This window comes from Marmota monax, unplaced genomic scaffold (genome assembly GCF_021218885.2).
Source record: "Marmota monax isolate L192 unplaced genomic scaffold, Marmota_monax_Labrador192_F-V1.1 WCK01_AAM20220418_F8-fsc00002, whole genome shotgun sequence".
NCBI lineage: Eukaryota > Metazoa > Chordata > Mammalia > Rodentia > Sciuridae > Marmota > Marmota monax.
The window spans coordinates 12,592,410-12,607,753 of NW_026693571.1; the positions used below are offsets into that span (position 1 = coordinate 12,592,410).

The window sequence follows — 15,344 nt, forward strand, 5'->3', positions numbered from 1 at the left end:
GATAGCTCTCACTAGAGCCCTCCTTCCCTACTTACTCTATACAGTGCTGTCCTTTCTACACATGGCAATTGGAGAGCTCTGTCTAAAACATGTACTCCTCTGCCCAACACCATCCCCGAGTAAAAGCCAGAGTCCTCGGGTGGCCCAGATGTGCGTGACTGGCTAGTGTCTGCTTCTCCAATCTCATCTCTTCACACTTCTCTTTCTCACTCTGCCCTAACCATAGTCTTTCCTCTTCTGTTCCTCAAATATTAAAAGCTCACTTTTACCTCAGGATATTTGCATTTACAATCTTCATCTCTGGAATACACTGCTTCCAGAAACTTGAATGAGTTGCCTCCCACACTTTGTCCAAGACTCTGATAAAATATGTCTTATCAGACACTGTCCTGACCACTCTTGTCTAAAATCCTCTTCCCACCCCAATTGTAAAGCAGGCTGTCTATGTGTCTTATAGATTTTTTTTTTCCCTCTAGCTTTAACTATTTTTCTTACCCAGGTCTAATTTGACAACAGATATTTTTAGCAGTTTTATTGATTCAAAACATTCAAATTAATTTCACAAAAATGAAAGCTCTTTTTTGTATTGATATATAATATATAATATTATATACTGGCATATATAATATATAGTTGAATTTCACAATTATGACAATAGATACATGATTATAACAAAAAGTAGAGTTGACAGAAATACTTTGGGAATAAACATACCTGATATGTGGTAAAGCTAAAATTTAACTGATAAAAGCAGAAGTGTGGGCTTCTTTCTAGACGACAGTTTACACAAAACTAGAGCTTGATTGGTAATACAAAACAAAAACTGAAATTTGGCTAGATTATATAAAAGAGCTCCTTCCAGATTCTTCTAGCTTTTTTAGATTAGTTCATCTTGATGTAATTATCTATGATAGAAACTTTCACGTAAAATTCGAAGAGTGGTAATAAATGACTGCTAGAGAATTATTACTTTTATTATAATAAAATATTTGTAAAAATATATTAAACAGAAAGGTTTTGCAAATGGATATTGATCATGTTTTCACAAAATCATAAATAATACATAATCCCACTGAGTGATACTCTTAAACATGATTAAATTGGCAAATTTTATACTATGTGTATTTTACCACAATTAAAGAACCTTTGGATAATGTTACTATGTATATATGAGAAAAAGTAGAAGTTATGGAATTAGAAGACATTTATATAATACTGCTTCTGCCATGAATGAGTTGAGTTAATTTTGGTAAACCTTTTAAGCTACCTTAGCTGTAGAGTCTTTATATTTAATATGCATGCCTCTATAATGTCAGTACAATCTTTAAGCTTCAGGCACAATTTTTCATAGCTCATGGAATTGACTTTGTTAATATTGGATATAAGAATTTGGCTTCAGGTATTTGCTATTGAAGATTTTTAAATGTTGAATGTTAATTTTTTTCTTTGTTTTGAGTTGTTTGTGAAAATGCAGCTGTTTTTGAGAATCGAAAAGTTCATCTTGTATTTATAGAATTATACTTTTTATTGGCATTATTAAATGTTTGATTTTTTAAATTATTTATGTGTTAACTGGTTCTCTTCATAACTTTTGAGGGAAAAGACCCCTAGACTGAGATAGATAGTCTTTCTGTTTTTTTATTTGAAGTCAGCAAATTAACTAGCAATAATCAAATGAGATGAATGGGAACAGAAAATGATAGATTAAGGTACAATGGTGAAATCATAACTAGATGTAAATAATAGAAAATTATTTTAGTTTGGATACTGATATAATATGCATTTCTTTCAACTTCACTGGAATAAAAGATGTTTTCCTCTGAAAAAAAAAATCGTGAGTTGAAAAAACAATTTTCAGAAATGTTTTTTAAAAATAGAAGTAGGAAGTAAGAACATGATCAATAGAAAAATCACCTTAGAATTCAATACAATTGGCAGGAAAAAAAATCAGAATTTGAAGGGGGAACAACAGTAGATTAGGTGAAATATTTATTGAATGTTCTAATTTGGGGCTTGACAAAGAATTATGTGACTCAGTATACAATACATAATACTGAGGAAGTGATCTTAATCTTTAAAAAATAATATCTTGCACATCTATAACCAAACAACTCGGGAGGCTGAGGCAAGAGGATCATAAGTTTGAGACCAGCCTTGGTAACTTAGCAAGACCTTGTCTTAAAATAAAAAATAAAAAGGTCTGGGGATGTGGCTCAGTGGTAAAGTAACCTGGGTTCAATCCCCAGTACAAAAAAAAAAAAAAAAAAGACTATCTCCATCACTTACTGATTACTCAAGATGTGTTGACTGATTAATAAAGCATATGTGGCCTGTGTTAAATTTCAAATGATTTCTTCCCCACACCTTGGTTAATTATAGCATTACTGCCTTTTGTTCAAAAATTGTTTTAGATAGATTTGTGGCCATTGATATCATTTTAAATTTTAGTTTGAATACTTTTAGGCATATCAAACTTGTATAACAGGCAGGAGGCCAAGTGTAAAAAAGCAAAAGATTAATTCTTTCTGTTTAACCAGTGGCTGCAAAATTCTTGCCTTTTCCTTGTCAAGCCTACAGTGTGGAAATTCCTGAAAGAATTGAATGGCCAAGTCTGAAACCAAGTGTCTTTGCATTTTCCCAATGTATGATATGATCTTCTTGATTTTAGTTTTAACTTTCTAATTTTTCAAGTGCTACCAAATTTATTTGTTAATTGCTATAATATATTCTGCATAAAAGTACTATGCTAAGTGTCCATTATGCCATGTCTGAGGCAAAGTGTTTATTTGTTACACTTTTTGAATTATTATTTACTGGAAAGTATACCTTCCCTAGGGATTTCTTTGGAGGTGGAATTTTTTAGTATTAACACAGTAATTGTATCTCCAGCTATATTCCAGTGAATGTCATCAAAACAGGTTGGGGTTAAGCTATTTCTGTGATAATAGAACTTCAAAGTGACTACTGAAAATCATTACAAAATTCAAATTTAAAATTCTATGTATCATTCAGATACCACTCTTTAAAATTGCAGGGTTATTTATTTTTCTCTATGGGATTATTCACCATTGGACATATTGTGTATTTGTTTATTTGTTGTCTTTCTCTTCCTATTATATAAGCCATGACAACAGGGGCATGTTTTTGTTTATGAATCTGTCTTACTGCTTCAAACAGGTTTGACACATTATGAAATATTTGGGTAAAAATGTGTGAAACCCTCATCATCCACCTTCAGTGTGTTCTCTTGTGGGTGCTGCCCTCCTCATTGTGTGTTCAGTATTCTTTTAGTCTAACATTTCTTAAACACTGACCCTGATGTTGTGATTTCCCTAGTTTAAATCCTGCATTGTCTATAAAATGAAATCTTTCCCTTAACTTATGTTCTTCAGTGGCCCGGCCCTTCCTGGGTATATCCTTCTTCTCTGCTCCTCCTAAGATCCACATCCTAATCTCACGGAGCCAGCTGTGCTTGAATTTTCTGAAATATGTTCCCTCACTTTGACGGGTGCTGTTCTTTCCACTTTCCCCCTTTTGTCTGATTTTTTCTGTGCCTCCCACTTCCATGATGCTCTTTCACTCCCTCTTTTAGGAGGTCACCATTCCTATGTATATCTCCATCAAAACCTCATTTCCCTTTATTGCTGCTGTTGTCTGTTTCTTGTAACTAGACCTCTGAGCATCTTGACAAAACGATTATTGTATTCATCTTCTTATTCCCTGTGCCTACCACATCATGTGAAGATACTCAGTAAATGTAGATCAAAGGACTACTAGTTTGCATGTGAAAATAGATGTCTAGAGGGGATAGGATATGATATATGTCAACCATTACACCTCCAGTTAGCATAATTAATTATGATACTAGTTGGACTCGGACCCTTGTGTCCTGGCCCCCTCAGTCCAGTGCTCTGCTACTAAATGAAATGAATTTTGTTTTTTTTAACAAAATGTCTTTTTGTTTTTTCCCTTACAGATATTGATGATGTTAGGAAGTTCAAACCAGGTTATCTGGAAGCTACTATTAATTGGTTGACATATTATAAGGTGCCAGAGGGAAAACCAGAAAATAAGTTTGCTTTTAATGGAGAATTCAAAAACAAGGTGAAAATGAGAATCTGAATTGTAATATGTGCCTCCTGGTGCTTGTACAGTACTTATTTCTCTTGGACTATTTCTTATGTGAATCTTTATACATTGCTCACACAAAAGTGCATTTTAATGACTCATATCTTTAAGGACATTATCTTATCATTTAAAAAATGTTTTTCAGGAGATTCTAGTGAATCAACAATGCTGAAAAATATCCGTTTCCATCATCTATGTATATAGCTCCTTTATCTTCTCAGAACATAAAGGAATTCCACAATCAGTAACTATCTTTGCAAATTGTATATGAAGAAAAACCCTCCATTTACTATTTTGAGAGGGAGAAAATTACTTACCCTTAATGTAAATGCATAGGGTCTTCCCTCTTAAGGGTTCATTCTACGGTGACTGTATTAAACTGCTTAACAACTGCATTTGAGTTGTCCTATTATCATAAGACTTTTCTATTAGAGTAACACAGAGTTACCATAAAGTATCTCTAATTTGACACAAATGCAGAGAACAGGCCAAGGAGTTAAAGTGTAGGATATTTTTTTAAAGTTATTACCACTAAGTAAATTGCATATTCTAAACCAACCTCTAAGTGAAACATACTTTAATGAGTAAAGCTTGTCTTGCAAGTAAAATAAGGCATGTTAATGAAAACCAAAAATTTACTGTATTTCGTCATACCAGAATTGATTGCTGAACCCAGTACCCTTAATATATTGAGGGCTTTATTTAAGATTAGTAAATATAAACATAAAACTATTATTTTAGCCTAGATTTTCTTAAAAGTTAAATATTAAAACATTATTCTTATCTTTTTCCTCAGAATATATGTTGCATTTTATGTTTGAAATAAAATAAATTTCAATTCTATGTGGTACTTTCATGATCTTTTATTGCCTCCAGGTATATCTACCAAGTCATGAATTTGTAGTGAGTGAGATGTCTTTTGTGTTTTGTTTGCTTCGGACAAACATTAGTTCTTCCTGTATGAAGATTAGGTCATTTTTAATTTTTTCCAGAAAATAAGCATTATATGCATTGCTTTTTACCACTGCTATTTAAGATATGGAGGCAAACTTAATTGTTTCTCTTTGACATGGTTGTAAAAGATGGCTTCCCTTTTTTTAATTCTAGGGTTTTCCTGACTACTCCTTTAAGCAAGTACTGGAATTGGTTCTAAATTGTCACAATTATCTGAATAATTAGGCTAAAAACCTTTTCTTGCATTATCCAAATGATAAATTGCATATCTTGTCCATGTCTTAAGCAGGATTCCCCAGTACCACTTCCTTGAGAATTAAGCCATTCTCCTTCATCTTGGCCAATAGTAGACCTGAGAGGTTAAATTTCCCATTATCACTATATCTCAGAACCCAAGAGTCTTTATTCTTTCTTATCATAATATATTTAGTTGTCACTGAAGGAGAAAAAAGCTGATAACGAATTAGTTAATAATTAAGGACTATCCTTAAAGAAACAACATTTTGAGCAAAAACATTGGAAGAATTTTCTGCCTTGGAATAAGCAGATTTTCCTTAGATAAACACATTACATGTATATCTAACAAGTGTATCTCTCTCTTTTTTAAAAAAATATTTACTTGTTTTTGTTGTAGTTGGACACAGTACGTTTATCTATTTATTTTTATGTGTTGCTGAGAATCGAACCCAGGGCTCCGCCCATGTTAGGCGAGCGCTGTACCACTGAGCCACAATCCCAGCCCCTAGAAGTGTACCTCTTATTGATCATGCACTTTCAAACATATTATGACTTATCACTAGAAAAATTGGGGAAAATGTTAAGGAGGTTTACAACTTTCAGATGGTGCATAATCCAAAATTACTTTACAATTAGACTTTGCAGTTATTGTAATGATAAAATAAGTGGGTGCATGCTTACTTACAAATTAGGTTCTAAGGTAAGCCCTTACATACAACATCTTATTTATTCTTTTAGCAACTCTTAGCTTTAGATAAGGGATTGGCAGGCTCTATCTGGTGAGGTCAGATAGTAAATATGTTTGGCTCTACAGACTTTATGGTTTCATCACAACTGCTCAGCTCTGCCATTGTAGCACTAAAGCAGCCATAGGCCAACAAGAGGTGACAGGCAAATTTGACCCCAGACCCCTGACAGATTATTCCCATTGTGTCCCATTTTAGAGATGAGGAAGTTGAGGTTTCATGAGATTAAATACCCGCCCAAAGTCACACAGCTACTAAATAAAGAAGCTGAAATTTATACTCAAGATTGCCTGCTCTTAACAGTTCTGTGTTAGAGTAACATTGTGATCACTGTGTCTTATTTTGTTGAAACTAGGCTTTTGCCCTTGAAATTATTAAATCTACTCATGAATGTTGGAAAGCAATGCTTATGAAGAAATGTGATAGAGGGGCTATAAATTGGTAAGAATTTGTCTTTTCTATGTGTGTAATGTTATTTTATCTTTAATTGGTACTAAATAGCCATCTAATACTGCTCAGATACCAGATTTTTTTAAAAAGGTGTTCCAATTATTTTTTTGTTTATAAAATACTTAGGAAGCACCTGTTCAGTGTGCAGTACTGAGAATTGGGCACTGTGAAGCTATGAATTGACATTTACCTTAGGGATTTGTATTTTAGTAGGAGACAATGACAAGTAAATAAGCATTAAATTGCAGTACATTGTGATATGTGCAAAGATGAAGTAAAAACAGTATTTTCACATGAAAACACATGATTAGAATATGTAATAAATACCACTACCTCATCATATCTTGATAAGAATAGTAAAAACTTTCTCATCCAACATGATCTGGGTCATTAGCTGATTTATTAAGAGGAATCAAATAGTAGTAACATACAGTACTCCAACATTTTATTTTAACTTAAGACATTTAAGTATGTTTATTCACCAATCTTTGGATGTAGGGCTAAGACCTTTTCTTTCTATATAGATCTCATGTAGATTTTCTCCACGTATTTTAACATAATATATAATAGAAAAATAAAGATCCTGTAATCCTTAAGCTCCTTACAACTTAAAAGACCTTGCACATTTTTAGTGTTTTCTTTTCCAGACTTTTACAGTTGTGTTACCCACACCTAATTTCACATCTAGCAATTTAGCTTTATTGATGCTTTTTAGAACCTCAGTGTTGTATGTAGTCTGAATAGTCTGGGTATCATGTAAAGAAAAGAGGTTTATTTAGTTTGCAGTTTTTGAGGTTTGAGAACATGGCACCAGCATCTGTTTGGCTCTGATGATGGCCTTGTGGCAGATGGCATCATGTGTGGGAAGAGAAGCAAGAGGCTTGGCCTAAGCTCTATCTTTTATAGCAACCCACTCTGGTGGGAAGTGACCCACTCCTGTGAGACCAGCCTTAATCCCTTCAAGGGGACAGTCAGGACCCAGTCACCTCCCACTAAACCCCACCCTTTAAAGGTTCCACCACCACAACACCCTGGAGACAAGCTTCCAGTGCATGGTCCTTGGGGACAGTCATATCCAAACTAGCTATATTCTGTTGCCTCTTCTACAGTTTTTTACAATAAAACAGTCATTTTTTAGCTTAAGAATTTTTAGCATATAAATCATAAGCATATAGATAAATTAAAATCTTCAGAATCTTAACTCATTTTTACTCATTTTTTCTTAACCTTAATTACTTAATTTCTAAAATATACTCAGAATTGTTTCTTTTGCCTCTGTTTAATGAATTGCTTCTCTTTTAATTTCATATAATATTCTATTGTTAACTAAGAAGTCCTCCTTTTTCTTCCTTTTTTAGTGTTTTTCCCAATCAGTTCAGTTTAGGTCCACATTATTTCTCACAGCCATTCCCTCCATCAGTATTACATACAATGCCTCAGAAATATCTTGCAAATTGTTAAAAATTTATTTGCAGGGTCCCTTCTCTAAACTTGATATACTAGGACATCTAAGGGGTGGCCTTTAAGCAGGTATATATTTTAAAAGTTCCCACATGATTCTAATGAGGCTCTCTGCTTAAGAAGCATGAAATCTAAACTTCTAAAAAGCCAACCAAGGCTTCCATAATTTGACTGAGTTGTCTGTCTTTATTTTCCTCCACTTCTTGCCTCCTATTTCATGTGTCAGAAACTTAAAACAGCTTTGCCACTCCTATGCATACCACCACCCTTCCTGATCTCTAGACCTTCACTTATTTGGGGCTGTTTCATATGTTTTTGTTTTTTTAACCATGATTGTCTTTTAATTTCTTGAACTACCTTACTCATTTTTGAATGCCCTTCTAGTTATAAAACTGCTTTAATTCAGTGACATAATTTCTATATTCATATTTTTATTAATAACCACTCTCCTATTTAATGTATTTTATATATCACTTCCAGAATTATCTTTCAAGAATACACATATACCTGTCATTTTGATACTAAAAAAATAACTTTTTGTGACTCCCTTCAATTGTAGGATTTGATCCACTTCTTTTTTTAAATAATGTATCCACATCTGCCTCTCCAGGCTCATGGTCTGTCCCCTCTTACCCCTCTGACTTTCCTCCATGAATATCTACTCCCTCTTCAAGAAGCAGTTCAGATGCCACCTCATTTCTTCTCACGTCATTGCTCCACAGGCCTCTGTACAACAGGGAGTGTTGTGTTATTTGTTTATATTATTTATTAGCACATAGTAACAGGACTTACTGAAGGTAGTTTAAATATACTTATTGAGTAAAGGAATATATATTCAGATTTTCCAAATTATTTGGGTCTTGAATTTGTTTCTTTTTGCTTTGCTAGAAAGAAGATATATTTAATTTATGGAATTACTTTTTATATACCCAAAACTCCATTTAGCTTTGTATACATTTACCCCAACCTCACTTTCTTCTATAAACTCTAGAGGTTGTGATCCAAAATCGTTATCTTTCTTACACTTTGATTTTTCCCCCTTTTCTCCAGTTAGCATAATTAATTATGCCTTAGAATGAAAAGCCTTGACAAATCTATATCTTGCACATTGTCTTTGAGGATTCTCATGAGTATGAGCCTTTTTGATTTGAGATTGCTGGCCCTATAAATTTTATCTTTTATATATCTGTTTGTTCTTTTCAAGTAATTGTCTATTTCATTGTATTATTTCAAAAATGCAATTTGGGTTTGTTGTACACAACATTTTTTATATTACCAAATCTTTGTTCTAATGTCATGTCTGCTTATTTTGGTTAGCACAGTGGTTCATGTGTCATATTACATTTATAAATGTATTTATTTTTATGGTGTTACATCCAATTATAATATTATCACTTAGAGGAAGATTTTTTCCTTATAGTCCCTTCTGTGGGTCAAATTTTATTATTCTTTTAATAAAGCTGAAATGGAGTTTCATTATAACTTTGTATACATTCCAGAAAATTGTTAAGCTTTGTATATCATTTTTTGAAGTATTTTTAAGTTCTGGAAAGTGCCGTGCTATGGAGTATTCTATATTTGTAACTGCCTTAAAAATGTACAATAATTTTAGTCGTCCTCTTTTATATTCATTGAGTTCCTTGTTTATTGACTGAAGTTATACAGTCAATGTGAAATATTTGAAGTTCATTTTCTTTGGGATAATTTTGCCTTTTTTATCGTGTTTAATAATAATGTCCTGTTTTCTTCTTCAGCACAAACGTGCAGGTATGTGGTAGCCCTTTCCATTGCACTCCAGAGAAAGCAAGATCATTAGTTGAATCGGTAAGGAGCAAATGTCCAAGGCATCATTTAATCATGTAGTTTTGTGGGAAATCTTGCAGAAATTCTGATGTCTAGCACTGAAATATGTTGAATCATTTTGGGAAGCATAAACTTAAAAAAAAATTTTTGGAATTATTTTTTTTAATGAAGGGAATTTAAACAAAAATTTTAAAACTTTTTTAGTTGAGTTTTTCAATTCTATTTTCAAAAGTACATTAACATTTAGCTAGTTTTATTTGATGCTATTTTTCTTAGCATCATCAGTTTGTTAGTATTTATATATATTTATTGTCCTCTATGCTATTCTGTTCCTATGAGTTATCTGTCATCCAGTGGAACTGGCTCTTGGTACAAATGCATATCAGCTTAAACAAACTGAAATACATAAGACTTTCTTTTCTTATTTCTATTTGGTTTGGCTGTCTCACAAACTTGCTTTCTCTAAGCTAAAAAGAGTTCCCTAGATTCTTACATGTCTCATTGATAATTCTGCATAGAGGCAATTGAACTTATTAGTAAATTAATGCTTCATTTGGAGAACACTAAATAAGAAAATTAATATTCAAATAATTAAGTAATATCGCTATATAATATATATTCAGGAGGGATCTTAGGCTTAAAATCCCATTTATAAATTAAGGGTTTTTAAAAACTAATTATAAGCTAGAAACTAGTGAATTGTTCTTTACTTTAGGAGTAACTAAAATGTTCCTAAACATTAGTTGCTCATTATGGCTGCTTTTAATTTTTTGCTGCTGTTTGTTTTGTTTTTTCCATTAATTCACCAGCTATTTAATTAGTGTCTGCTGTATTGTAAAATCTCAGTGCTGGCAATGCAGTATTAAAAATACAAAAGCCTCTGCCCTTGTAAAGCTCAAGTTTTATTTGGGGAGATGGAAGACAAATAAATATGCAAGTAAAATATACAGTGTTTCAGTAGCAGTAAATACTATGAAAACAGAGCAGAGAGGGTAAAGTTCCAGGAGTGTGGCAGAGTTGTAGTTATAGAGGTGGTCAGAGACAGCCACATTGAAAAGACTGACGTGTGAGTCCAGGTTTGTAGAAGGCCAGAGAGTGAACATCTGGGGAAGAGTGTTTCAGGTCCAGGGTCCATGAGGAAAGAGGATGCCTGACACCCTGAAAAAATATGCAAGGAGCTACAATGGCTAAAGGAGCAGAGTGTGGAGGAGAACAGAGGACATGAGATTGCAAAATTAGGAAAAGCCCCTGTGCATACTGTTTGAAGAGTTGTGTTTCTTATTCTGAATTAGGTAGGAAACCAATGAAGGGTTTTGAGCCAAGAGGTAGCATGATCGGACTAAGATTTTAACAAGATCACTCTGGCTGTATGGGTGGAAATGGACAATAGGAGGCAAGGGAAGATGAAAGGAAGCTATCATAGAAATGCAGGTCACAATACTGATTTATTTTTCCAACTTATCAGTGTTGTATCTCTATAGGTTATTTTCTGAACTTGGTTTTCATCAAAATGTATTTCTCTTTAAGGAAAAAAGGAAAGGAAAACAAAAACTTTTCGTTTTTCTTTAAGCTGTCTGTTTCCCAATCTCAGATTAAATTCTCCCCTTTATTTTATTTTGGGATTTATTAATATAGTTTTAATAGATACTTACCTTAAAATGATTTGCAAGATTAAAGTTTCTATGTTATATCTTATTTTTTTATTTGCTTCTTATCATATTAGTGGGAAAACAGTCTTCTTGGAAAAGAAATTATTAGAGGTTATAGATATGATCTAGATAGATTAAGAGAATACCTTTAAAATTCATAAACACTAACATTTGGCTTTAATTACATGTTTTGGTAACTTTGTTACCATAAAAAGCTTAATAAAGAAGGTATACTGTACTGATTAATTTTACACTAAAAATGTTACAATAGAAAATCACATTTCAGAGAAACTTATCTCATATCACTAAGTGGAACTTAACATATACCAGTTGAGTCATTAATTGAACTGTTGTAAGAAGCATATATTGGATGGAGATATTGAAAATCAAAGGGAGATCGGTAGAGGGAAAGGATCAGAGAATGGAAGGAAAAGAGGGACAGGGAAAGTGCAAAGGAGTGATATTGGCCAAATTATATTGTTATTTTGTGTGCATGTATGAATATGTAACAATAAATTCCATCATTATGTACAATTATAATGTACCAATTAAAAATGTGGAAAGAGAAAAAAAAGATATACTGCTGAAAGATAATTATTGTTGATACCAGTGGTAAATTCATGAAAATTTAGTCTTCTTTTAATATTTTCCACATAATTTTTAAAAGAAAAAAATACACAATTAAATATACTGTTGAAATCAAAACAATCATTAAGTAATCACCCAACAATATGTACTGACCAGTTAAGGAAAATGTCACTATATCTAAGAAAAATAAAAGCCAACAATTGATGATGATTATTCTGTACAATTTTAGAAACGCAATAGAAAATATCTGTTGAATTTATCATACTTAGGTTAGAGATCTTAAGGGTAGTAGATTTAGAAGAATTAAAATGGCCTAATAGATCATTGGGTTTTGTTTATGATTATGTAAATGTTTGAATTACATATAACCATAAAAGGTGTGACTGTCAAAACCAAGCTGTTAATTAGATACCCGCACTCTGGGAATGCATAAGAAGCAGAGTGTCAGGGCCACAGCCTGTGACCCTAGCAATAGGACTGCTCTGCTAAATGGTTCAGCCATGGGACCACCCAATTACTTTTTTTTTTTTTTTAATATTATGTGAACTTCTTTCCTTCCTTCCTCCCTCCCTCCCTCCCCCCTCTCTCTTTCTTGTTAAAACCTCTACCTAATTTTATAATCAAAAGGTATGAGGCTCCTTTTCAATACTTGAGAATGTTATGACTAACAGTTGGAACTTTATTTCAAAGAGCAATGTAAAGAGCATTTATAGTGAACAAAGAAATGTGTTTGTTTGTGCATGTAGACATACCCATGTTATTTGCCTTTCAGATAACATTAGTTGGTATTCTTTAAAGATATTTCAGTTAATTAGTAAGATTGATTATGCTACTTTTAGTATCCTTTGTTCTACTTACATGTTATTTTTAAATGTTAGAAGATTAAAATAGAATTATAATCTTAATCTAATAGACATAAAATTTGAGAATACATAGTCTTTTTCAAATACAAGAGCTAGGGATGTAATTCAGTGGCAGAGCACCTCTGGGTTCAAAACACATAAATCTATGTGTTTAAAATTTTTTAAAAAACTTTTAAATATGCCCCCCAAATTATAGCAAACTATAAAATATTTAAAACTGAATGACAGCTACTCAGTATGTGTTAAAACTTTGGCAAGTACAGCAAGACTGTGACTTGAGAGAAATTAAATGTATACAGCAAAATGAAGAAAGAAAATTAGCCATTCAACTCAACAATTACTCTGCTTTTTTCTTCACTTTATGTTAGAAGAAAGAAAATTAGAAAGAATAGAGCCAATATTTAATTCAAAAGAAAGCAAAGAATGGCAGAGGATTGACTTTTTAGTTTAGTTTCCAAAGGCTGAATTTTGTTGTTGTTTAATAATAATAAAAATTTATGAAATAGAACAGGCACAAATTAAGGATATCAGGAATTAAAGACATAACTACAAACAGAAGACAATCAGAAGAAAATACTAGGAGATGCTTTTGGGAGTACCTTTCTAGACACAGATGAACTACCAATTTACCAATATTAAATCATGAATAAACAGAATCCCCAAGTAGACTTACAAAAAAATTTTTTCAAAAATTCACAAAGATGGCAGTTTTCTCCCATGGCAATTAATGATATCAGTCTCTCTCTCTCTCTCTATATATATATATATATTTTTTTTTTTTTTTCATCAGAATCCCAACAGGGTTTTCACTAAATTGGACAGGGTAGTTCCAGAATGTATACAGAATAGTAAATGAACAAAAATAACCTAGAAAGGATTTATAAATTTAAGTAATGAGGAAAATAATATAAGCAGCTGACAATACCACAAAATGAGTTAAAAATAAGCCATTGTATGGAAAAATATTTTCATGTAATGAAACTTTAATGACAAATGCTTTAGCATCTAAAATAATAAATGATGTATTCAATTCAACAAGAAAAAGATAACCTAGTAGGAAAAAGGTGGGTCGACAACATGAGTGGACAGTTCACAAGAGAACAAATGTAAATTAAATGGCCACTAAACAAAGGAACATTGGCTTTGTCTCACTAGTAATCAGTATGTCAAAATAAGAAATAAGGGCTGGGGTTGTGGCTCAATGGCAGAGCACTTGCCTAGCATGTGTGAGGCACTGGGTTCTGATTCTCAACACTGCGTATAAATAAATTAATTTTTAAAAGGTCCATTAACAACTAAAAAAATTTAAAAAAAAAATAAGACATAATACAGTGTTGTAATTATCTGATTGCTGAAAGTTTAGATGTCTGATGATACCAGATGTTTTCAAGCATGTGGGAAAGGACACCTCTCTTACTGGGTGGATATGCTTTATAGGGGTGTATGTGGTATAACTACTTGGAAGAACATTAATAATTTCTAGTGAAATTGAAGGTGCTTATAACTCACTGTTTAGAAGTTGCCTTTCTAGGTAAGTATATCTCTCATAGAGACATTAATACATGTGCTTATGTAATCAGATGTGGAAAAATTGGGAACAATAAGAGACCAGGTAAATAAACTGTAGAAAATTCATAGTGTTATGTTTTTCATTATGTTTAAGAACCAGGAAATCCTTGACTGTAGGTGAAGAGTGAAGTAGCTGATGTTTTACATGAACCTATTCTTAGTATTGTTATTTTCAAATTTAAATATCTGTCGGAGACCAGCTCCAACAGGGGGTCTCAGGAGACAAAGGGATGGTGAGGATGGTGAGGAGTTGGCGAAAGGCGGGTAGAGAAACAACACAGACACCAAAGTGAAGGTGCTGAATCCCAATCTTTACTTATGAAGTTGATCATATATACTTCTCATTTTGGCAGGCTCACAGTACTTTGTGGTTACAAAACAGGAATCATTATTCAAAAAAACAAAATATTACGTAGCTACAATTAGAACAGAAGAATGTCTCTTGGCTTGGGCATAAGCAAGCATTTTTCCTTTCAGTTCGAGTTTTGCTTTGAGCTGTTTCTATTTAGTTAACTTTTAATAATAATTAGAAATGTCCCAACTATTGGCCTATACCTTGACTATTCTTTCTTGACTTACTGACTGGAACCAGTACCATGGTTACAGCAAGTGGTTAACTTGTTATTAATTTTAATCAAACAAGAGTAAGAGCACAAACCATTGTGCACAGGAACAAGAACAAGTTGCCCAGTACTAAGCACTAATCTGTCTTCTTAACATTAATTCTTCTCTAGATTTTAATTTAATTTAATTTCTCAAAAACTTCCTTGGCAGGAATACAGGGAGTTTTTCATTAGACATTAACAATTTACGTTCCACAGCTGAATCATTGCATTTAGAGCAAGCAGATCCATTCTTTAGAAGTAGTTGCATTAATTGGGAAAGTCATGTTTTTT

At 32.7% G+C, this 15,344-nt stretch overlaps 1 protein-coding gene across 9 annotated transcripts in view; it reads left to right on the forward strand.

The window, feature by feature from the left end:
• The window catches only part of Ppa2 (inorganic pyrophosphatase 2), a 103,570-nt gene that overhangs the window by 62,723 nt on the left and 25,503 nt on the right, over nucleotides 1–15,344 (forward strand). For 8 of the 9 annotated variants that reach the window (XR_009228141.1, XM_058583796.1, XM_058583793.1 and 5 more), the window contains 3 exons: nucleotides 3,977–4,104; nucleotides 6,421–6,506; nucleotides 9,731–9,800. Coding sequence is in view for 8 of the 9 variants with exons in the window: in XM_058583796.1 (XP_058439779.1) it covers nucleotides 3,977–4,104; nucleotides 6,421–6,506; nucleotides 9,731–9,800 (284 nt within the window). In the remaining variant the exon portion in view is untranslated. The remainder of the gene's footprint in view (nucleotides 1–3,976; nucleotides 4,105–6,420; nucleotides 6,507–9,730; nucleotides 9,801–15,344) is intronic. The other variant, XM_058583799.1, reaches the window with a different exon arrangement.